General features: G+C 33.3%; 3 protein-coding genes and 1 non-coding gene across 4 annotated transcripts; 1 reads left to right on the top strand and 3 right to left on the bottom strand.

Moving 5' to 3' along the window:
* Window positions 1-6791: 6791 nt before the first annotated feature.
* Window positions 6792-9665, bottom strand: LOC139902366 (protein DOUBLE-STRAND BREAK FORMATION). The gene is made up of 5 exons (XM_071885000.1): window positions 9601-9665; window positions 9272-9479; window positions 8418-8561; window positions 7337-7481; window positions 6792-7125 (listed from the first exon to the last, which is right to left on the bottom strand). The coding sequence occupies exons 1-5, from the start codon at window positions 9663-9665 to the stop codon at window positions 6965-6967; spliced, it is 723 nt and encodes a 240-aa protein (XP_071741101.1). The 3' UTR covers window positions 6792-6964.
* An 82-nt stretch (window positions 9666-9747) lies between these two features.
* On the bottom strand, window positions 9748-9821 carry TRNAI-AAU (transfer RNA isoleucine (anticodon AAU)). Its single transcript has one exon. It is a non-coding gene; the product is annotated as a tRNA-Ile (tRNA).
* Window positions 9822-11867: 2046 nt separating this feature from the next.
* On the top strand, window positions 11868-12646 carry LOC139899062 (preprotein translocase subunit SECE1). Its single transcript, XM_071881876.1, has one exon. The coding sequence runs from the start codon at window positions 11948-11950 to the stop codon at window positions 12428-12430; it is 483 nt and encodes a 160-aa protein (XP_071737977.1). The 5' UTR covers window positions 11868-11947; the 3' UTR covers window positions 12431-12646.
* Window positions 12647-13133: 487 nt separating this feature from the next.
* On the bottom strand, window positions 13134-15655 carry LOC139899061 (prefoldin subunit 2). Its single transcript, XM_071881875.1, has 2 exons — window positions 15510-15655; window positions 13134-13884 (listed from the first exon to the last, which is right to left on the bottom strand). The coding sequence occupies exon 2, from the start codon at window positions 13878-13880 to the stop codon at window positions 13449-13451; it is 432 nt and encodes a 143-aa protein (XP_071737976.1). The 5' UTR covers window positions 13881-13884; window positions 15510-15655; the 3' UTR covers window positions 13134-13448.
* Between the last annotated feature and the right edge of the window lie 9869 nt (window positions 15656-25524).

Below are 25524 nucleotides of genomic sequence, written 5' to 3'. Positions count from 1 at the left end.
GCCACATAAAATTGAGTAAAAATATCATCGTACCATTATTAAAATGTTGTTGCACGCAAGATGCATAAAATTAACTACACACACCATTCTCTTTTAAATTCTTTAGGACAAATTATGGGTATTTTCTACCAATTAATCAGTATAAACCCTCTAGTTAATACGGAGTATAACACATGCAAACACCCTGATTAGCTTATTGAGAATTCAAATTAAACAGAAAGATTCTTAAGGTACAGTTAGATTAAAAATTTAGGACCTAATTTAATTGACCCTCACCCCACAACATAATATAAATTAGAGTGTACTTAATGATTCTCACGAGGCTTCTGAATACAAATTGTATAATTTTAGTGCTATTCAGAAGTTGTTGAACCCTAAAAATGATTCTCTCTCACAACTCCAACACCTATAGAGACTGCATTTAATGACTTCCACATGATTCCAAGCTTCTAATCTTTCATTCCAAGAAAAACAGTTCTCTTTCCCTAGTTGTCTTTGGCTTAGGATAATGCAAAATTTTGGATTTTTTATACCACAGAATTTGTCTTATGACCAATGCAAGTGTCTATGGTTTTTTATCGAAATAAGATGAGGAACAGGACAAAATACCATTTGGTCCTTTTTTTCATAGCTTAGAACCAGGATATACACTAAACAAATGGCCGTTAAAACATATATCCACTTAATTAAAAAGTAAATTAGCAAAAAACATAGCAAATAGGTTTCCATGCATGACTTTCTACGTTTGGTTTTAAAGTGGTGGAAATATGAGGTTGGATTGTAGAAAACTCTAGGACTTGTGAAACAGATGAGGAGCGCAGATGTGTTTGGATACATGTTTTATGTTGCATTTCTAATATGTTGCACAAGTAAAATGTTGTGTTTTTCACTAAAGAAACCCTACCTACCTATCTCATCTCTCAGAACCCTTGAAGTTGTTTTGACCAAACCTAATAACATAACTGACCACCAAATTGATTTGATAATGTCACAGAAACAATTAATTTTTTTAGTGAGATATGAGATATCATCTTTTCTACTAATCCATCCAATACCACCACATGATCATACAATGAGTCATTTCTTAATTTACTCTTTACATCTCATTATTCTACTTTAACCATATGTCATGATCTTATTGTTAAGAAAAATACTACATTAGAATGAAATCATAGGATGATATATATTATTACTCCGTATTACTCATATAATGTGTTCACTACCCCTCTCATGAAACAAATATACAATCGTAACCGATTAACCACTAAAGCATCACCATAAAGTGCTATCATTTCCCTTCTTAACCTCTGAGTTTTATAACAAAATAAGATAGAACAAGTTATGAACAATTAGATCTTATTAAGTTTCCCTTTTAAAACTCCAAAATCCCTCAAAACAGGGAGGTATGTTGTTAGTTTCATCAGATATAAAGATTATTTGTTAATGTTCTTTATTTTAGTCACGGTTGTAATAGTCTACCGACCAGTGTTGTAAAAAACCCGATTACTCGCCGATTAATCTCCGATTAATCATTTTTAAGAGCAATCCGTTCCGATTTCCTAAAATCCGTTTAATTAATCGGTCAACGTTAATTGATGGGTCAAAATCGATTTTGGTAATTAAAGTCGGTCAAAGTCAAAATTGGTCAGCATTTTAACATGAATTTAAAATGAAATTTATAGTTTTTGAACAAAATGAACAAATTTAGACAATTATGTTAAAGTTTATGTTTATGTTTATAATTTTCTTCCATATTTACACATATAATTTTTGAAATTTAATATTAAAATGCATAAAGATTAAACTCCGAATTAATCCCCGAATTACCGATTAATTCTTTCAAAGTCATGACCGATTAATCCCCGAATAGCGAATTTTGCAACCTTGCTCCCGACTACTAGAGATTTTGAAGTAGTCTGACTACTGATTTTTAAGTCAAATTTGTTAAATATTGTATTTAGTCTGTCAAAGTCGGATCTATAAGTTCAAAGTCAAATTTATTTGGTCAAAATCGATTACAATAACAACAACAAAACCTAATCTCACATATGTAGGGTATGAGAAACGTAAGATGTAAACAATCATTCTCCTATCCTAGAATAAAGATAAATCATTTCTCTCTAGAAACACCTCTCTCAATTTTATATGCATAGAGATTGCTTCCGAATAGAACTCCGACCAATAAGTAGGTCAAAATCGATTAAAGTAGGTCAAACACAATCAACGTCAAGTTGATTAACGTCCGACTAGTCTCTACCAAACCTCCAACTTGGCCAAGTAGTCCGAGACTAGTGACCTTTACGACTTTTGTTTTATTAAAGGTAATGTGCATTTCAATTTCTGACCACCTAAATTTAAACCCCATATAGATAAGGAGGTGAGAATGGGTGGGCTCTAGGAAGAAGGGAAGGTGGGGAAAGATGAGAACCTTGTAAATATTTTTTTATAATAAAGTGAAACTAAGGGAACCTCTACATGCACATTAGTTTAAGATATGAAGGGACCTGAGTCACCACCGTATTTTGTTTTTATTAAATTTGATGTAGTATTAATAAAATAAGAAGAAAAACAGACATCTTTCCCCGTCTTGAAGAAATATAAAACGTGAGACCTCCAATGCAAACATTGAATGCATTTTTGATGATTTGGAAGATTCGGTTGTGTGGATGTGTGTGAGTTTTCTGTTATTATATTCAACAACACAAATGGAGACAAGAATGCAATCTTTGACAATTTGTGGTGGGGTATGTGAAAGTGACCAACATCAACACAAAACATACTCTCCCATCTTCCCATAATACAACATACTTACTATACATCTTAATTTTATCAACCAAATGTACATTATACATCTGATACATATAAAATATATATTTTATATTTCCTAGCTTCAACAATATCAATCAAAAATTAGATTTGTGCATAACAAGAAACGTTGGTTTTCATGTCACCCCAAAAAGAAAGATGTTTCTTTTTATAACTATCACTACTACACAAATGAAAATAGAAACCCCTAAAAGAAACCGGTTTTCAGAGAAACATGAAAAAACAGGTTTCTATAGTGAATGGGAACCGGTTTAAAAAAAAAAGAAACTAGGAACCGGTTTTTCTAAAAAACCGGTCTCTATTCCTAAATTTTGAAACCTATTTTCCTAAAAAACCGGTTCCCATGTTTAGAGACCTGTTTTTTTTAAATAACCGGTCTCGTTTCTTCAAAAATTTTTGAAGTGATCTGGGCGGGAGATGAAAGTGTTAAAAAATTCAAAATATTCATTTTATCCTAAAGCCTCTTCATTTTATCTTAAAGCCTTATCATTCATCTATTTCACTTTACAAGCTTGAAACCAAAAGCCTCATCATTCTTGCTGCAACTACGGTGATTAATTTCATTTTTCTTTTCACTTAAAAATATATACATATATATACAAGTGTTAAGTTTTGGGTGATCGAAGAAACTTAGACAAAAAACATAAACAACAAATCTCTTTTTGTAGGTGACTAAAAGATGATTGCCCAATCATTTTTCATGACAACTTCATCTTCACTGAAAAAAATGTCAGTTTAATCCTATAGCACTATATATACAAGTGTTAAGATTTAGAATCTATTTTTGCTTTATGTGTTAGTTATATATATCAAAGCCTCAAGAATTGTCCCAAAAGATGATGGTATTATATTTTGAAATTTGCAGGTCGATGAAGTAATGGATTTCAACGAACTTATAAGACACAGGACTTAAATGACTACATAATGAAGAAATTTGTGATAACTTGTGAGGATGTTTTAACCACCATATACTGACTTCAATTCGAAGATGTAGTTTTAGACATGAAATGGACGTATCTTCATTAGGATATATGGGCCTGTTTGCATAATATATTTAAAAAAAAAAAATACAATAGAAACCGGTTTTTATTAAAAAACAGGTTTCTATTCTGGAGAATAGAAACCTGTTTTTTTTGTAAAAACCGGTTCCAAAAGTCAAGTTTCGGAACCGGTTTCAAAACCGGTCTCCACTTTAGAAACACCTACCCATAGAAACCGGTTTTAAAACCGGTTCCTAAACCCCTAAAAACCGGTTTCCATTTCCCAGTTTTGTAGTAGTGTATAAATTAGTAAGAAAAATGTTTCTGTCCAGAGGCGGTACTTTGTGAAGACAAAAGGGGTATTCACCCCATCTCGATTTTGGAAAAAACAAAAATTTAACACTACAAATTTTTTTTAAACTAAAAGTTAAGGTTTTACCATCTCATACGCAAACGTCGATTTATTAGCGATTTAACTGAATCTTAGAGCCTAAATTGAGTTTTCAGGTAGGATTTAAACCCATGGAAATTTGATTTAACCATTTTCATGGCATCTTAATTTTATTTTTATTTTTATTTTATTTTTTTTAAAAAAATTTCCTACTTATTGGCCGGAGGTCCACTCAAAAGCAATTTCTCTATCCGTCGAATAGGGAGAGGGATGAGTTTCTCTACTTTTGAGAGTGTTTTCAGTATGGGTGGAGAAATGACTTGTCTTTATTCTCGGATAGGAGAAGGATTGTCTACATCTCACCTCCCTCATAGACAACTTATGTGGTATTGGGTTTTGTTGTTAATGGTGTATCCTAGGGGATACACGCATAAAAGCATCGTTTTTATACAGCAGAATGGATCAAAGAGCATAAAAGATAATAATATTTGGCAGTTTTTAGCAATTGTCATCCAACGTTCAGCAGGCCGCCCAGCGTCATGCGTAAGCCCTGCAGGCAGCTTCTATGCTTAAGCCCTTTGATTAAGCGCGTGAGCGGCACGCAGCCACGTCAGCCACGCCAAAGTCGGTTCCGGATATTTCGCATAACTGAATTAATCAGCGTTTGACACGTGTTTTTCCGGGAATTTCGGACATTCTACGCCTATAAATAGACCCCTTGTGTCACCACATTTCATATATGAACTTTAGTCAGAGAGCAGTTCTCTTACACAGTTCTTTTTCACTCTAAAACATTAACCGCTTAGCAACACAACGCTAGACGGATCAATTACAGATTGATCCAAAGACTGATTGAGGCCACCCCATGGATCTCTTATCCGTGTTCCGGGTCTGCAAGGATTATTTCCCGAGGGCAAACATCAGTCGGCATCATATCGCTTAACGCTAGGCTGTTATTGTCCTGTACCGGTACCTTTCACCCGCTATACGAAAAATAGTACCAACAGTTGTTGTTGTGGCGCCATATCAAGTTATTTCTAGTAAAATTAATTGGTAAATATTTATGTCTGTTATGCATTGTATGAAGATGCTTTTGGAAAACAGAATAATAGTAGTTAAAAAACATAGGGCATTTATTCAGTGAGAAGCAAAAGACTGACCTGAATTCCAATTGCCGGAACAGAAGGAAATTGGAATTTCCAATGCAAAAGAGAGAGTTCTATTCAAAAGGTTCCAAAACTGCAATATGTCATCTACACCATTTCTGAAGGGCAGTAAATAATAGAGTAATAAAAATAATAATTAATACTAATAATGTAATAATAGTTGACAGAAGTGGCAGAAGCAATGGGCATGTGATTCCATGGGCCAAGGGACCATACTATTTTGTTGCTGCAGGTTTACTCTTTTAAACAAAATTATTGTTTTAAACTTAGGTTGGTGTCATTAATTACATGTTACAGAAACAGCAAAAGTGAAAGAAAAAAAGTGGTTCAAGATGTAGAAATGATTAAATTAGACGTGTTCATTAAGAACATTTGAGTTCCTTATCGGTTTCATGTTCATGTATTGTTATTTTTCAAATTTGTAAGTTGTTACTTTCGTATGCTTGTAGTTTTAATTCGTATCGGTTTAGGTAGTTGAGACTCTAGATAGTATGTTGGTAGCCACCATCTAGGGACGAGTCTCACCAGGACCTTCTTTTGTACTCTTTGTTGAATTCATTTTCTTTTCGAGAACGTGTTTTGTTTCTATATAAGTTATAGTTATTTTCGGAAAAAAAAAAAGTAACAAAAACTAATTAGCATGCTTTGTTTCTGTAGATCTTAGGATCCTAGCAAACAGTAGTAACTTCACATACAAATAGAATATCTGGTGAATGTATATTAACTTAATCACACAAAGCTATAGTCATATATAGTAAATTGAGAAAGAGGAAAAAAAATCTATTGACTGACCAAAGATACTAGACTTCCCAAAGTTTATAAAGTTCATTGAATTAAGATGGTGCATAATAACTATCTGTTCAGGCATGGCATTTAAGTATCCTAAAGGCATTAAAGATGGCCCAAATACACTCAGGCCCACTTACACATCTGATCAGTGACCCATAGTAATGACAGATAGACAGGATACCATGATGCCCTATTGTTGGAGGAATAATGGAACAGAAAGTAACAAGGTGAATGTGTAATTAAACATATAGGTATTCAGGCACATATCTGCTACAACCATTATGACTGAATCAGCTCAAACTTATAAAGAGTTTGTATTGGATGGTAAGTGTAGCGTATCTACTTAACAATTTAGAGTATCTGCTACAACCATAATTATGCTTAAACTTTAACTTCATTCTGACAAAATCCCAAACTCGGTTGAATATGTAATGGGTGGACTGTTTCTGTCAAATTTTAACTAAGCATAACCCAGTAGAGAGTGACTGCTTATATAACATGTCTCTCATGATTATGTAACGTTGTAGATGATGTATTTCAAATTTTAAATATGTAATAATCAGAGAAATACATACGAACCAAAGCGAGTTATGTAACGAAACAGAACAAAAGAAAGAAACAGTGGTGACAAAATCTTGTATGAAATGTATTATTACCTTGTTTTGGATGGTTTAAGACAATTATACAATATTAATCATGTTTTTAGCGATAACAAAAACAACAAAAATGATCATGTACAGAGATACGCAATAACAACTAGGTAAATAGCAGACGCGTGGACCTTAGGTGCCATGTAATCTGATGATAATCTGCTATCGCCTTTGTAGCTCTCGTAATTTTCGTGCATTATGCTTCTTAATTCCGTTCCTGAACAAAACGCTGGCTGAATGTCCCTTTTCATTGATGACAGATGTGGAAACTTTGTCAGTCTCGGCTGATTTCCTTTTCAAGTAATCGACTGCCTGCGCCTGAACTGATTTTTCCCCAAAAAACTTGAAAAAATTTAGAAATTAGAAATTAACATTAAATAAAACATATCATGTAAATAAGTTCAACGATATTACCCATGTGAACACCAGCAATATTAATAAAGTTCCCAAATAAGTGTTGGTCATCAAATGTGAAAATAGAAACACAGGAAAAAGTGATTCAATGGATTTAACAACTGACTGATTGGGACATACCGGATTGTGAAGAAGCTCTGACTGTAGCAATGTCCTTTATTGCCTTAACTTTTTTAATTACTTCCATATCTTCGGATAATGTATCTGATTTTTCAGTTTTTAGCAATACATCGGCGTGAAAACATGCAAGAGCTTTCTCACATGCCTACAGAATGAATATATATTTGTTATTAATTTCTTCAGAAAAGGTATACAAACGTCAGTTACGTTTAAAGCACAGATGAAAACCGTTAGGCATAGTTACGTGCAGGAGATACAGACAGTCGAAACCCTTTCCATACTATCGATTTTTGAAAACATGTTAGCACAGACTTGACAGATTTAAATGCAATAACAACGATATAATGAGTTGTAAAGACATAGCTGTATCTATAGTGGATAGTTGTATGAACTACCATATGTTTTCCAAATATGAAAAAATAATAACATTAAGTAGTATAAAAATCGAACTAAAGGACATGCCAAACACATAACTTCAAAATTCATCTGCAGCCAACAACTCCAAGCATAAAAACTCCAATTTTGGATCGTTATAGTTAAAACACTGCAATAATTACAATTTCCTCAATCCGAAAATAAAATGGTACTTCATCTTTTCACATTTTCCTGGAGACGTTCCAGATAACCAGGTTTATAATTTCGCTCACGAGAATTTTGTTAAAAACGAACCTAACACCAGTTGAGAAAGGGGGTAAAATAGAGGAATTCACTGCATGTGTTTCATATATTCTACCTAAAAGCATCATTTTACACGTTATAAAGTGCCATCATTTTATGTTGACTGACATTATTACTAGGCGTTACAATTTACATCATCTTAGCTACGCTGATTGTGTGCCAAATTCATAGTAAAAGAACTTGATGTCATGCTATGTTGCAAGTATAAAGATATGGGTACGATGTGGATGTAGAGATTTAGATTTACACCAAGTGAACAAAACGAAGACAATAGAAACAGCTTATTATGCTTTAAGTTTACTTGCTATGTTTGTTAATACAAACTATATGAGAAGAGATAATTGTTATTGTCACGATTTTTGCTCATTAATTTGAAGTCACATTCACGAGAGAGTGTAATCACCTTTCTAGCAATAGCATGAAACCTGTTCTCAAGAGCGTGCTCAGCAAACGTGACCCATTCTCTATAAGAAACACGTAGCTGCTGATCTCCGACAGAATGAAATTCCCGTAGAATCAATGCCTCATATCTCAGCGCCAAGCAACTCTGAAAATAATGAACACAAAATAGATCAGCTTGACGCAGTTATCAAGCAGTATTAATAGACATAACCATAACCACCATAACCACTTAAAATAGAGCCATTCCACTACACATACTAACATTGAAGATGACCGAGGCCTAATTTCACTCGATAAACTTATTGATCTCCTAATAATTATGACTGAATCAGATCATTATTACAGCAATTAAGTAAGCTTTTGTCAATTAACTCGCTACAAAAACATTCTAAGAATGCGAAAAGAAAGCATAATTTATCTAATTTAGCTTCATTCAGTCTCTATCAACATTATCCAAATTCAAACTACAATGATCACTAAACTGATATTCCTAACCTTCTACTCAAACTCCTCTCTTTATCTAATTAAATTATAGTCAACAGATATCAAACAGACATCTATATCAAATTAAGCAACGGTGACCTCATTACTTCATGTAAACATCCACACATCACTAAATCAAACTACATAGATCATCATTCTACTAAGCCTTACTCAGTATCCATACGTTCAGGTTAAAATTCCTCTCTTCATAAGGTCAATTGTAATTCAAGAGATCTCAAACTTACGATAATTATCATAAACTATACGCCGCGAGCACATAATCTCGATTATAAAACCCTAGCTACCGGCAGACATATGAAATCAACAAATTGACGTAATTAATTAACTGAACAAATAATTAAAATCACATACCTCTAGATCGCCGATAATAGCATAAGCGCGAACAAAGAAATCACAAACCAGAAGCTTGTGATCAACAGATTTGTCGTTAATTTCACGAAGAACGCATACGGATTCATGTGTCATGAACTGTCGCAAGGTCCGTCGAACATCTAGCAGCGATTTTACGTCTTTGCTGATTAACAGTGTTTCCAGAAAGCCTAGGGTTCCGTCATCGAATCTGTAAAAAATGAGAAAGGTTTTGAAACGAAACTGTGTGATTATTATGGAAGCAGTATCATTGTGAGAGATAATCAATTGCAATAATTTAATCTGTTAAGTAGTGTTTTGTTAAAACTTACGCTCTGTTTTGAATGAGTGAGCGAAACAGAGATATTTGTTGAGTGTTACCTTCGATTCTAAGCATTTTAGCACAGATATTAGCGGGAAATTGGGACGGGCGTATTTAAACAAATAAAAATCGATAAAAATGAAAAACAAAAATAAAATGGCCCATGCAGGTCTCGAACCTGCGACCTTCGCGTTATTAGCACGACGCTCTAACCAACTGAGCTAATAGGCCGATTTTGTTACAGTAAGTCACACTTAATAAATAAAGAAAATGATTGTGTCATCGACATGTTAAATAAGAAGATGGTGGTTGTCTGCTAAGTTTGTTCATAAGTCAATTTTTTCAATGTATTCTTAAGCAACCTTGAAGAAATTTTTTTTTTTTTTTGAAAGGCAATAAGTTTATTATTAATTAAAATAAAACTAGCAAGAAGCTAATAATTACAACGATATTGCACGATAACCTTAGTAAAGCGATTTCACCACTAAACACTAAACACGATATCACGACCAACACAAAGAACATTACAAATCGAATCAAACTACATCAATCTCAAAAAAGAGGCTATAGTCCAACAATCCAAGAATCAACCCGATAATTAAATCAATACCACACCGTACCACTTAAGGGCAATCACTGGCAGAAAGCGTGTAAACAGATGAAAAGCCAACCACGACTAGCACAACGACACCCGACTAGCACAACGACAACCGAGACATATCCGATGAAACTATAACCAATCAACTTAAACACACTCAATCCAACCAAGTGGTGGTACCGTAAAATGTAGAGATGTAAACGGAGAAAGAAACTACGACCGTAAAACTAGAACCAATATCCACGACTTGAAACTCGAAATTGAAAAACCACCAATAATCACCATCACCGACCAACAATCAGATAAAATCGAAGACTCATCAAAATAATCAAAGCTATTGAAAATCAAGGACCATAGCACATTTTAAATAGTGTACTTATAAAAGCAAAAATACATTACAGTGGGAGTAAAGCATTCTTCTACCAATCTTCATACAGTTTGGTGTATGTGTGTTCTGAACCCAGTCCAACCTGATTTGTATCTTGGAACATCATTATACCACCATTATACTCCATCAGGTACCCGATCTGTTAGCAACGACCCACCGATATACCTCGAAAAAATGCATGCTTCGACCCATCATAATACCTCGAAAACCCGATTACCTTAAGACTCGATCTGAACCACGATCTATGGATCCACACCACCTTGAAGAATCTTTCAATTCTCATTCTTGTAGTTTTTCGAATTTTTATATTTTATTTATATATTTCTGTTTTCTTAGCGAAAAAAAAAAAGATGATTTTTTTAGAATGGGAATTTTGGCATCGAATCCTCTCATTTGGCACTCACACACCCGTTAGGAAGAAACTCCTCGCATCCATTGCGCAAAGCGTACCTGGAATGCTTTAGGTTAACTGTTTGGTCCACACAGAGTGCAGAATATCAGAGATACAAACTTGAAGAAAACTCAGGATTTGAACCTGCACCTATTGTTTAAAGGATACTGCCTCAGAGCCTACTGAAGCTAAAAAATAAGAAGATTTTATATCATGGTCATCTAATGTCCTAGTTCTTTTTTCTTTTTCTCAAAAAAAAATGAAAAACTCTTATAATTAGAATGGAGTTCATCAAAGTGATGAAACCCCACGTACAAATGCGGAAAACCGCCGAGCTAAACAATCTATCAACCAAAACAAAAACTCACAACACTAATTCGAACCAGGAAAGGCTAAAACACGAGAAACTACTCTAAACCAACATAAACAAACAAAAGACGGTAACCAATGTACGTAACTAGCATAAGATTAGAAACCATCTTGATCAAACAAAAAAGCATACGACGTGAAAACTTCGAGCCCGACTTCAAATGTTTTTTGTGAACTCTTGAAATTTCTCTCTCAGCTCCTTGAACCGGTTTATTTTTTTTCTTTTGCTTTCGAGGTTTAGCCGTTACCTTTTAGGCGGGTCACTTGAGTTGAGTTAAGAAGAATGGCTTTGACCGGTTCGCCCACCATATTGTTCATCTTCTCGTCGAATGCCGCAAGCGCTTGTCGGACATAGGTTTCTTTCTTTTAAATTTATCAAACTTTTAACCCGTTACCTTTTATGGGTGTAATTGTAAGTATAATTTAACGAAAAGTTAATGAAAGAAATATTAAAATAGTCGATGTTGATATAACGCCGATATAAATAAAATAAGTGGAGTTATAGTTTAGAGAGTATTAGGATAGGATATGGTCCGACGAACAATACCAAAAACAACTTCTTATCTATTGAAGGTATTTGTTTCAACTCTTATTAAGAACAAAAAATAAAAATGGCATTTTCCATATCACATTTCATCCCATCCCCACTACCACCATCATCATCATCAAAAATCAAACCCGTATCCAATTACCAAACCATCCAAACGCTCAAACCCACTTCTGTTTTCATGCCCAAAACCAACAACAAACGTTTCTCAGTAATCGTTAAATCAACAGAAAACGACCAACAACAACAACAACAAAAAACACCCTCCGATGAAGAACTTACAGAACTGGGTACGGAAATAAAGAAAGCAATGATGGAAAATAAAGATATTGAAAAAGATAATGAAAGTGAGACTATTTGGGGTGGAGTAGTGGATGAGATCGGAAAAATTGAGTGGCCCGCGTTCAATAAAGTCGTTGGAACAACAGGTGTTGTATTGGGTGTTATTGCGGGTTCCAGTGTCGTTTTATTAACTGTTAATGCCATTTTGGCTGAGCTTTCTGATCGTGTGTTTGTTGGCCGTGGCGTTCAAGATTTTTTTGGTTAATTGAAGATTAGGGTTTCTGGGTTAAGGTGTCATTGGCTGTTGGGAGGATTTAGGGATTTACGGTGGGCTGCATCTTCTCTGATTACGCCCCAACATTGTTCAATTTACGTTAGTATTTGTATAGCTTGATTTTTGTTCATTTTTCCTACGGCAAAATGACTAATGGAAATAAACTAGTTGGATATTGTTGATTTCTTATGACCTTACATATTTTAAGAGGTGTTTCACTTATAATCATGTGTTTCAAGTATTCAAACAACTTACATTTTGTTTGACTTAATCATCTTAGTGGTTGGAGTAAGATCTCAAAGATCAAATTTCACCGTCTCATATCTTGAGTGATCGGGGAAAGGGTTAGAAACAATTAAATGATAATCCGATTTGTCAGCATACATTTTAGTAAAAAATACTTCATCTTCTTCGAATAGCCTGAAAAGAAAAAACTATACGTGTTTACTTGTTTACATCATTTTATTTCAATTTAAAGTTGCTTTTGAAAATCATACATTTAAGTTGGCTTTCTTTTCCTTCTAATATCATTAAAAGGGTTATTTGAATTGTGACCTACAACTATAACCATACAACATTTTAGCAAATGATGCAACATAATTGGTCACAATTTTGCGAAAGGGTTAGCTTCTGACCAATCTTTCTACGACTTCAAGAGGTAAACCAACATGAATGAGTGGATGACCATCTAACATGGCTTGTAGTAGGCGATGACATCTATATACACACATTCTTACAATAACAATTCAGTAACACACGACACAAGCAGCAGACCGTAAGCCATTAGATCTAACTAGGGTACGGAATGCAACAATTAGAAATAACCGTTCACAGGCAACCAAATCCTTGCTACTATAAAGTCGTGTTGAAAACTTTCGGACAAAAGGAGTACCAAAAACCCAACTAATAGTAGTCTACTCTTACATCATTGAGACATGTTCATCAATTATGAAAATGTATGCCAACGTAAATTAAAGGGGACAAACGAGCACAAACCAGGACGAATATCTTATGCATTTGCAGGACCCACAAGAACTCCCTGTGCAGATCCTTCTTTCTTGCTACCATCATCCATGGAGTCCCCCTCATTTTTCCTGATACGAATCTTGTACTTAGTTTCAAAATCAGTCAACTCTTTCTTCTTCCTCTCTAACGCTTCATTAAGTCGAGCAATCACCAGTTCGATTCCTTCCTTATTTTGTTGAACAGCTGGCAACACTTCCTTAATTGTTCTTTCAACAAGTACACCTCCAATCATTCGGTAACAACGCCTTGTAGGATCAAGTGGCTGTATAGCATTAATCACCAATGAGTGTTCACTAGCTTCCATCTCGAGTTCGGTGATTTTGGAGTAAATTTGATTCATCTCGGTTCGTATACTGCCATATTTGGCTGCAACTTCTTGCTCGTTGATCGGTTCCCTTTGTTCACTTCCAGACATGATACTGTGATCAGAGATACTGATTAGATGTCATAAACACCACAAGGTTCGGATACTTAATCATCATTAACAGTTATAACATATATTAAACAAGCTGTAAACTAATATATGATAGCCTAAAAATACACCCTAGAATAAGTTGCAGGAGACAATTATATAAGATAGATATAGATATTACAAGATACAGCTTTGAACATCACAAAATTACTACAACATTCTACGAGTTGATACTAGAATCAAATACATAAACATGTGAGGTTTTGATCATTCAATAGAGCTAAACTATAAATAGATGCAACTAAAGTATCTCTTTCCCAGCATTGCAATATGTGAAGCCCTAAAAACAGCTTAAGGTTCAACATCTAAATTTTTAAGGATCAAAGGAGCTTTAGAATGTTATTTTGTCAATGTTGATTGTTTATCCTTTCTTCATATAACAATATGAAGCACCCCTATACACCCATAAAACTATACAGAATAGGATAGTTGCTTAACCGAACTGGACTTTATAAAATATTTTACCTGCCTCATCAGATCCGTTGTGATCACAGGCTAATCAATTAAAGAAGCCATGCATGCTGAACAACAATAAAAGGTGTAAAAAACTGACGAAACTGTATGCCTACGAGTATAATAGTATCAACAAACTTCGTTTATGGGTGACTATTAACTCTGTTTCATCTCTAATGCCCAACATTCACGATATTCGTGTTGTGTCAAAAAGTGTAAACTGTCAGAATCTTACAGCATAAGAACCAAACGGCAGACCTATTGTCAACATTTGCGCCTTTCTTCTTAATTGATGATGCATTCAGTGCACCACACAAAAATAGTTCTTTATCAGGCACATCCACTTTGGATCATGCACATCGAATCATATATGGGGGATTTATTTATTTACACATGTTGTAAATAGAGATGTAAAAGCAGATATTATTTGAACATTCAAATTAATTCCGAGTGTTCATTTCGAGAGGTAAATACTGGCAAAAGTATACACCTTTTATGACACCTATGTCTCAACTGAGACTTGAACCTGCTAGACCAACGGCATGTTGGTTCTAACAACCAGAATACAACAAATTCCTCAAGAACTACTTAATTAGTAAAAAGTCCTTTAAATCACAAGTATCAGGAAACTAACAATAATGATACAACTATAGTAGTATATTGTGACCTTTCGTGTGAAGAAGTTGTTCTCAGGCTGATAATGTTAACAAGTGGACAGTTGAGGTTCCAATTTTGCGACGATGAAATATGACACTCAAACAGTAAATTGATATTTGCAAATATCTTGATGACAGAGTAGCAGCAACAAAATATGGATTTACAGATACAACAACAACTAAAACTACTTGAACTCTACACAACCACATATGTATTCAGCCAACTTCTCTGAGGCATTTTATCGAACAGTTGCGCAGCATAGCAACATCCGCTTGCATAATAATTACAGTTACAAACTTTTATAGTACATACCATTAAATCCGTTGATCAAACTATTGTAAAGAAGCAATACTAATTTCGTGAAAAGTCGGTTAACTGCTGCTTAATGGAAGTACACAGGAGTGGGTGAAAACAACAGAAGGAAAAAAAAGGAGAGGAGAAACCAAATAGAAAACAGCTTACTGTGAAATTTACGGTAACGGCAGAAAGGAAATTTGACGGGAGTTTAACGGCGATGCAGATCGTCTGGCGATTGACGAGGTCGGAAAATAAGGAACCCTAAGCAGTCTCACTTTCGATGTGCTCCAAAATAAGTGTACCTTTTGTGAAGTGTCTAATTTTTGGTCCCAATTCATTCATAAAAGGGAATATATTTCAACATTGTATTTGATAGATTTCATTAATTTTTTTTTTTTTTACATCACAAAATTTTCTAAATTATATTTAATGATGTGTTACACATATTTTATTGTTATAATTTATTGAAGAGTGTTTTTAGACCATTTTTAATCCTCAATGTTAGAATCAAATCGTGTATTTTTTATGATGTCACAAAGTGTAAAGTTAAATAAATAAGTGTATCAAATTTGAATGTAAAATTTGTGATGGGTGATAAAATAAAATATGATTGATAGTTGGTATAAAATAAATAAATTAATAATATATAAAATTTAATGTTGGATTCTGATTTGGGTGAAAAAACTTTAACGTATTAATTTTTTTCGTTAGATTCTCAACTGACACTCCTTTAGCGTCTGAGGTGACGCCTCGTTAGAAGCGTCAGGGGCGTCAAACAGGTGCCAAGTGGGATTCCACCTCATTTGATGAAAACATGTCACGCTCCTTTATGAATGGTCTTAAAAAGAGTGACAGATGATAGTTGATTTATAAATTTGGAGGGTGAAAGTATCATTTCTCATTCCTAAAGTACTGTTAAACCATAAGATTGCATTTGGTTTAGAGATATGAAATTCTAACGGATTTGACAGGTTAAAAATCTTATATTTGAAGTTTTAAAATTAGAGGAACTAGTTTAAGACCCGCAAAATTTGCGGAGTTTTTTTAGGGTCAAATCAAATTTTGATTTGTCCAATTAATATGATTTTATACCGTATTTGTTAGGTTGTTTGGAAACAAAAACAATATCATGAGTAATGATGTATTAATATTGCAAATATCAAATAACACAGTTGTAAACCATAGTATCACAAAAGGACTTTGTAGTTAATTTTTAAGTCGACTTTCCCACAACTTACTCTACAATTTTAATCTCTTAACGTGTTGATGAATTATATAGAGAGCGAAAGTCAGTTTGCTTTTGAGCAGTTGTGAAGCTAGAATTTCGGATAAGTAATGTCATAAAACAATATTGAAATGTATCAAATAAAGAATAATATTTGCGGATGAAGGAATGAAATATTTGAAGTTTTAAAATTACAGGAATTATAAAAAAAACGCCATATTGCAAAACCAGTTAATTAGAGAATACTCGGTTGGAACTTTAGATGAGTAATAAAAATTACGCGGATTAATTGGGAATTAATCCGACTGAAATATTTTATACATTTAAATAATAAATTATAAGTTATATGTGTACATACAAAAGAAAAAATATACACATAAATTTAAACTTTAACATAATTGTCTAAAATACAATCGTTCATTTGTTTAAAATCTTAAATTCTATTTGAAATACATGTTAAAATATTGATCAATTTTGACCTTGATTGACTTTGACCAACGAATATAATTTTGACCAATTAACCGACGTTAACCGATTAATTAAACGGATTTTTAAAAATCGAATTTCTTAAAAGGTAATAATCGGAGATTAATCAGAAGTAATCAGGGTTTTTTCAACAATGATTATACTTAAACATAACGTAAAATATAAAACGTACACGAAAGTAATTTGTAAAACAAAATAAAACGTAAATGAAGTAAAATATAAACTTAAAACGTAAATGTAATTTGTAAGCATAATATGTAAACGTAAACATAATATGATCACAGATAGTTGATCTTCTGGCACTTGGTCCTATTTGCATCCTTTATTTTTGCTACTGTAATAGTAAATAAATGTTGTAATCGCTGTCGTTGTTCGTCTTTCCATGCCTTTCTTACATGGCTGATGGCTCCATGCAATTTTTGATATAGTGAATATATAATACAAGTTTTTCTTTAAAAAAAAAGTAAACTGTTAACGTAATTTTAAAAACGTAAATATAAACATACAACATAAACGTAAAACTTTACGCTTTAAACATAAACGTAAAACATAAATAAACTTAAATCATAAACCGTGTAAATAACAATAAAATAAATGAAATTATGCGCTCTAGTTTTATTTAATCAACAACACACACACATTTTTTGTTCATGACGTGACTCAAACTCATAAATTCAAGATTGATGAGCTCCCATGATACTGTTAGACAATTATTATGCTATATAGTATAGGTGTTGGGTGGGAGTACTCCGTATCATTTAAGGGTATTTTTAGACATAATTACTAAGATTCTTTGTGTGGCTTGTCAAAATATGTTGGTTTGAAATGTGGTTTTGTTTACTAAAATGGTCTCTGTGATTTTCAAATCTTGCTAGTATAGTCCATGACACTGACTATCGTTAATAATTATGTTAAAAATGATCATGTGCTAGACATGTGAGGGTAAAGGCACAACGCTTCATAGTCTAATTTTTTCAAGAAAAACCTTAATAAAACCCCCACCCACTCCATCAAAATTCTTTAAATCAAACCATACAAAATTCAAAACATAATCAAAAACTTGTAGTTATGAAACTTGCAACACTAAGACTATTTCCAACTCTAATTGTGATGTAAAAGACAAGTGATGTACTTTTTGGTAATGTGGCAAGGTCAAAAAGTAAAGATTCTAAAGGGCAGAGTCAAATTTAAGTGTTAAATTTGTGGTGGGTGATGTGGTATATTGATAGTTGTGTATAAAAAATACTAAAATAATATATAAAAATATGTGGCAAAATCTGTCACACCCCCTAAATAGGATCGGGGGTCATATGTGACTAACCAATACCAAAATACAAGTGTAAAGCGAGAACGACTCTAAATGAGACGTTTTTAACAATGTATTTAAAGCAGCGGAAAATAAATTGTCATTACAAATGATAAACCAAAATGTATATGAAATTGTTTTAATGCATAACATAAATAATGAATGCGGAATCCATAGCAGCCAAGTCCAAGTAGCAAGTAATCTTTTAGCAATCTTCACCTGAGATAAAACATGCTTAAAGTGTCAACCAAAAATGGTTGAGTGAACAACATAGGTTTAGATAGGTAAACAACCAAAGTTTTTAGACTACAAGATTTAGTATAAAACGGTTGAAAGTAGTGCTGAAGTGTATGATATCGAAACTAAACAAAGTTACCCTATGACACCTTGAATTGTCAGTGTCATTAAAATCATTATTATGTAACCAAAGACCAACGGGCAACTGCTTAGAGACGTCGCTTGTAACGTCCTCCCAATAGGGTCTGGAAGAAACGTTACTAATATCAAATAAACCAACATATTATAATACGAGAACAAATACTATATGAATAAAACCAAATTTTGCAGCGGAAGGATTAATAATGTCGTTACAAGAATTATAAATTGTTCAAATGCAGAAAAGTAAATATGCGATAAGTCTTGATCCTAGCCAAGTAAGTCATCACATAAGCAGTAGATATAGAGGTCCTGATCATTCAGTACCTGAGACAAACATACTAAAAGTGTCAACCAAAAAGGTTGAGTGAAATTCATAGGTTTAACAAATATGATTGACCGTTTGTTCTTAGACCACAAGATTTGTTATAAAAGTAGATCACACAGATCCAAAAGTAGTACTGATTCGTGATATTTTAGACTAAACGTTTGTTTTGTTGCCCCGATGATAAGTTGGCAGTACCTTATCACCATGTTTAAATCATTATTAAGTAATACAAAGACATCGCGGTCAAATGTATCGGGGACGTTACTCCCGATAGGCCTACCCCCAATAATTAAGAATGCCTTATCCTGAAAGCAGTTAAAAAATATCACTGTAGGGTCTTAGTAGCATAAGCTAGTCATAGTACAGTTTAGGTTCGTACTTGTGTCTAAGTTGTTTAAAGTATAAAAGCAGCATGTGTCTCACCCCAGTAAGTATAAAAAGTGCTATAGCAATAAGAGTGGGGCTATGAAAGTCACCTTAGTAATTCGGTGAGTGAAAGTATTCCTTAAAGAGAAAGTATGGATGATCGAAGCACAGAGAAGTCAACCTAAGAATAAGTTGAGAATAGTTTAGATGTTTTGCCCGTATTATGATAAGTGTAAGTATTTTCTTTTATAGTAAGTTTAAAGAAGGTTTATCGTTTTGGAAAGGCTTTTCATACTAGACAAGCTTCCAATCTAACACTTTCAATTTAAAATGGCCTTTTCAGGTCATAGGTTTCTGAGCCACAGGATCCTTTAACTCGGTAATCCAAACTCTCCGCCTAGACTTTCGAGCGTCCATCCACTCGAGAAAGATCAAGATCTATACCCATCTAATATACCGTTCCAATACGTTTTTAGGTGCGTATAGAAATACAACACTTTATATACTTTACTTATAAGTGTTTAATATATATATATTATATATATGTAAGGATACATATATATATATATATATATATATATATATATATATATATATATATATATATATATATATATATATATATATAGTTTAAATTATGTTTTAGATCAATATAAGCTCCAATAATTATCTAATGATGCTAACAAGTGTTTTATTGATTTCATAACAGTAAGTAACTTGTATAAAACATAATAAAAATTTTCTATACATTAATATTAAGTTTTGTGTATTAAATATTACTTTTTATAATTATTTTAATAGTTAAAATGAAAATAAATAGGTAAACAAGTTTAACACCACATCTTATATTTTTCTTAGGTTCTACTGATCAAAATAAACTTAGGAAAATTTTATAAATTTTTGTTATGGTGTAAAAGTATTTATTGCTAATTTCTTTTTCGGTTTGAAATAAATCAAAGTTTATAAAGTAATAATTATTAAATCAACTAAATTAATTCAACCAATAATTTTCGTGAGCTTATATTAGTATATTAAGCATAGAAAAATTATTTGTATAATTATATTAATAGTTTAACTATTTAATTCAACTTTTGTATTGTTATTAGTTTAAATTCGAAATTAACTAGAAATATATATTCATTAATTCAAAAAAATAATTTTTATAACTTTCTTAATAGTTCCAAAGTAGTTTCTATTAATTATTGTAGTCATAAAAATATTATACCATTTAGTTCTCTTTTTATTTTAAAAAAACACTCTTTTCGGCTACTGTAGCAAAACTAAAGAAAATACAAATTAATTATTTAAAATGACAATTAAATCAAAAATTAATTTTTATAATTACTTTCATAACATATGTGATAAGTGAAAATTGTAAAAACATATATATATAATCGTTTACTATTTATTTATTATATATCTATATATACCGAATATAAAAAAAATCAGTTTTTGATTTTTAATAAATATAAATTCGAATGTATAATTCATAAAAATAATTTTTATAGTCATTAGGATACTTAATACTAATTATCATGTATTTACATTATTTATTATAATTAATTTCATATTTATTTGATATTTAACATAAAACTAGCACAAAAATATGATAAAAACTAAATAAAAACTATAAAAATAATATAGAGAACTTACAAAAATAATTTTTGCAGAGGTTTGAGAGAGAATTCTTCAAGTTTTTGGTGTACAAAATTTGTGAACTAGGCTATGGTATTTATAGTTACAATTTTTGGTAAAGAGAAAATAAAAAAATACAAAAGTTTATATAAAAAAATAACTAGTGTCTTGTAAAAAAATTAAAAGTATTTATGGCCAGTCATGCCACCATTTCAAAATATAAATAAATAAAAGTAAAGTTAAAAGTAGGAATAAAATAAATAAAAGTGGATCTAGATTTAGTTTATATATAAAAAAATACTACTTTTTAAAATATATATATATATATATATATATATATATATATATATATATATATATATATATATATATATATATATATATATATATTTCATAGTTCTAAAAATGTTAACTAACTAAATTTCTATTTTTATTTAATTATTAAATACGAATTTTGATAAATATAAATATATATTCTGTATTTATAAAATTATAATTACTAAATGTGGTTTTTATTTAATTAAATTATTACTTTATAATTTTATTAGTTTTATATATGTTACTACATTTATATATACTTGTATTTATTAATTGTATAATATATTAACTAAATACAAAATTAATATAAGTATTTTATATGTAATCATGTTATGACATAAATTTTTTTTTTTATAAAAATTCTTACGCGTACGTTGTTGAATAAAATTTATTATTCGTTTAACGTTCGTTAATTTTGTATGTATATAACGACCTTTTATTAGTACTTAGAGTTTATTCATTATACTTAAATCTTTTGTTCGGGCATTATATAGATGGAAAAATGAGGGTCGTTATAGTACCTCCCCGTTAATGAAAACTTCGTCCCGAAGTTTTAAGTGGAGTTCCCGTCTGCTTCATCAACAGTTGGGAAGAGATGGGGGTATTTTCGTATCATTTGGTCTTTGCGTTCCCAGGTATATTCGGGGCCTCTACGCGAATTCCAACGGACTTTAACAATAGGTATGTTGCTCTTACGAGTCTGTTTGACCTCTTCTTTCATAATCTCTATAGGTTCTTCGACAAAGTGCATTTGCTCATCAATGCGGATATCATCCAAAGGAATAACAAGAGTATCTTCGGCGAGACACTTTTTCAGATTTGAGACATGAAACACATCATGCACTTGACTTAGTTCAGCTGGAAGTTCTAATCGATACGCAACGGGACCGATTCTTTGAATAACTTTGAAAGGTCCAACATAACGCGGACTGAGTTTATTTCGTTTACCGAAGCGAATAACACCTTTCCAAGGAGATACTTTTAACATAACGTTATCTCCAACTTGGAATTCTGGCGGTTTTCGGTGAGGGTCGGCATAACTCTTTTGTCGACTACGAGCGGTTTCTAAACGCTTCTTGATTTGCACGATCTTTTCGGAAGTTTCATGAATAAGTTCAGGACCAGTTAATTGTCTGTCCTCGAGTTCATCCCAACACAACGGAGATCTACATTTGCGACCGTATAAAGCTTCGAATGGTGCAGCTTTAATACTAGAGTGATAGCTGTTGTTGTAAGAAAACTCGACTAAAGGTAGGTGTTTATCCCACCCTTTACCGAAATCGATAACACATGCTCGTAGCATATCCTCCAAAGTTTGGATAGTTCGTTCACTTTGACCGTCCGTTTGCGGATGATAAGCTGTACTCATGTTGAGTCGAGTTCCAAGAGACGCTTGCAAGGATTTCCAGAAATTGGAAGTAAATCGACTATCGCGATCCGAGATAATAGAAGTAGGGACACCATGACGAGTAACAATCTCTTTAACATAGAGTCGAGCTAACTTTTCCATTCTGCCAGTCTCTTTGATTGGTATGAAATGTGCAGACTTAGTGAGACGATCAACTATGACCCAAATCGTATCATTGCCATTTGCAGTCTTAGGCAATTTTGTGATAAAGACCATAGCTATACCATCCCACTTCCACTGTGGAATATCGGGTTGAGTTAGAAGGCCAGAAGGCTTTTGGTGCTCGGCTTTGACTTTCGAACAAGTAAGACACTTACTCACATAAGTAGCAATGTCGCCTTTCATGTTGGGCCACCAGTAGAACTCTTTCACATCCTGATACATTTTACTAGAACCGGGATGAATAGAATACCTAGTCTTATGTGCTTCATCCAAGACTAGTTCACGGAGATTACCATAACGAGGAACCCAAATTCGATTACCAAAGTATCTTGTACCATTGGACTTAACTTGTAGTTGGTTTTCGAAATTTATAGGTCCTTCTCCTTCGATAAGTGTAGGTTTGATAGCTTCAACTTGAACTTCGCAGATTCGAGAGATGAGATTCGATTTGATCTTAAGATTCAAGGCACGAACACGCCTAACTTCGTCTTTTCGACTTAGAGCATCGGCAACTACATTTGCCTTTCCCGGATGATACTTTAGTTCACAATCATAATCATTTAACAATTCGAGCCATCGTCTCTGTCTCATGTTTAGCTGTTTCTGATTAAAGACATGCTGAAGACTCTTATGGTCGGTGAATATCGTAAACTTAGTACCGTATAGATAATGTCGCCACATCTTCAAAGCGAATACCACAGCACCTAACTCCAAATCGTGTGTGGTGTAATTAACTTCATGTTTCTTTAATTGTCGGGAGGCATAAGCGATAACCTTCTTGCGTTGCATTAGAACACAACCGAGCCCTTGTTTCAAGGCATCGCAGTAGACAACAAAATCGTCGGAACCTTTAGGTAAAGATAAGATCGGAGCAGTGGTCAACTTCTCTTTCAGAATCTTAAATGCAGACTCTTGTTCTTCGGACCACTCGAATTTCTTCCCTTTGTGAGTTAACTTGGTGAGAGGCTTTGCAAGAAGAGAAAAATCTTTAATAAATCTTCGGTAGTAACCGGCAAGTCCCAAAAATTGGCGAATATGCTTCGCAGTCTTTGGCACTTCCCAATTCTGAACAGCGGTGATTTTAGCGGGATCGACATGTATTCCATTACTATCTACAACATGTCCAAGGAATTGTATGGTTCTAAGCCAAAACTCACACTTAGAAAATTTTGCGTAGAGTTTTTCTTTTCTTAAGAGTTCAAGAATCAATCGTAAATGTTGCTCATGTTCTTTCTCGCTTTTAGAATAGATCAAGATGTCGTCGATAAAAACAATAACGAATTTATCAAGGTAAGGCTTGCAAACACGGTTCATAAGATCCATAAATACGGCTGGAGCATTGGTTAAACCGAAAGGCATAACACAAAATTCGTAATGTCCGTATCGGGTGCGGAATGCAGTCTTAGGAATGTCAGACTCCTTGACTCTGAGCTGGTGATAACCGGATCTTAAATCAATCTTAGAATAAACGCTTGACCCTTGAAGTTGGTCGAATAGATCATCAATGCGAGGTAACGGGTAACGATTCTTTATGGTAAGCTTGTTGAGCTCTCGGTAATCAATACACATTCTCAATGTACCATCCTTCTTTTTGACAAATAAGACAGGAGCTCCCCACGGGGACGAACTTGGACGAATAAAACCTAGATCCAAAAGTTCTTGGAGTTGGTTAGAAAGTTCCTTCATTTCGGAAGGTGCTAAACGATACGCTGCTTTAGCAATGGGTGCAGCACCTGGAGATAAATCGATTTGAAATTCAACTTGACGAGGCGGTGGAAGACCAGGGAGATTTTCGGGAAACACATCGGGAAAATCTTTAACAACTGGGACATTTTCAATACGCGTTTCTTCGAATTCGATCATTTTAACGTGAGCTAGTATGGCGGAGTAACCTTTCACAAGGTACTTACGGGCTTTAAGACATGAAATGATATTAAGATTGGAACAACTCCGTTTGCCTTGGATAATAAGAGTTTCTCCACTTCCTAACGGAATTTGAACGGTCTTATCGAAACACATGATGGTTGCTCTCAATGGACCTAACCAATCCATTCCAACCACTACATCGAAACTACCTAGCTCGACCGGCAAAAGGTCTATCTTGAATTCCTTATCGGCTAGAATTAGGTTGCAGTTTTTATATATTTTATCAACTTTCATTAACTTCCCATTAGCCACTTCTACTAATCGTCTGGTTTGTAGGGTTTGGGGCTTTTCAGTAAAAAGGGTGCAAAACTCATTTGACACATAACTCTTATCGGCTCCCGTATCAAATAAAATAGTGGCATAATAATTATTGACGAGGTACGTACCGGTAATGACCTCATCCTCATCACTGGCTTCTGCAGCAGTAATCACAAAAGCACGACCTTTGGCAGTAACATTTGCTCCAGTAGCTGGAGTATCTTTCTTCTTTGGACAATTCGGGCTAATATGCCCCTTTTCACCACAAGTATAGCATGTTGGAGGAGCTCTAGCCGGAACAATGGCTCTATTCTGAGGTAGGGTTCTACAAGTCTTTGCAGCATGGCCTATCTTCTTACATATTGTACACACAGCAGTGCACTTTCC

Source organism: Rutidosis leptorrhynchoides, chromosome 3 (assembly GCF_046630445.1).
Source record: "Rutidosis leptorrhynchoides isolate AG116_Rl617_1_P2 chromosome 3, CSIRO_AGI_Rlap_v1, whole genome shotgun sequence".
Taxonomy (NCBI): domain Eukaryota; kingdom Viridiplantae; phylum Streptophyta; class Magnoliopsida; order Asterales; family Asteraceae; genus Rutidosis; species Rutidosis leptorrhynchoides.
Note: the sequence above shows the minus strand (reverse complement) of the source record. Positions and strands in the feature narration are given on the sequence as shown.

Excerpts from the sequence above, each read along its gene's own strand:
- LOC139899062 (XM_071881876.1), top strand. The coding sequence starts at position 11,948 with ATGGCATTTTCCATATCACATTTCATCCCATCCCCACTACCACCATCA.
- LOC139899061 (XM_071881875.1), bottom strand. The coding sequence starts at position 13,880 with ATGTCTGGAAGTGAACAAAGGGAACCGATCAACGAGCAAGAAGTTGCA.
- LOC139902366 (XM_071885000.1), bottom strand. The coding sequence starts at position 9,665 with ATGCTTAGAATCGAAGGTAACACTCAACAAATATCTCTGTTTCGCTCA. Across the intron at positions 8,562-9,271 it reads CTATTATCGGCGATCTAGAG|AGTTGCTTGGCGCTGAGATA; the intron begins GTATGTGATTTT and ends CATTATTTTCAG. Across the intron at positions 7,126-7,336 it reads CAGAGCTTCTTCACAATCCG|TTCAGGCGCAGGCAGTCGAT; the intron begins GTATGTCCCAAT and ends GGGAAAAATCAG.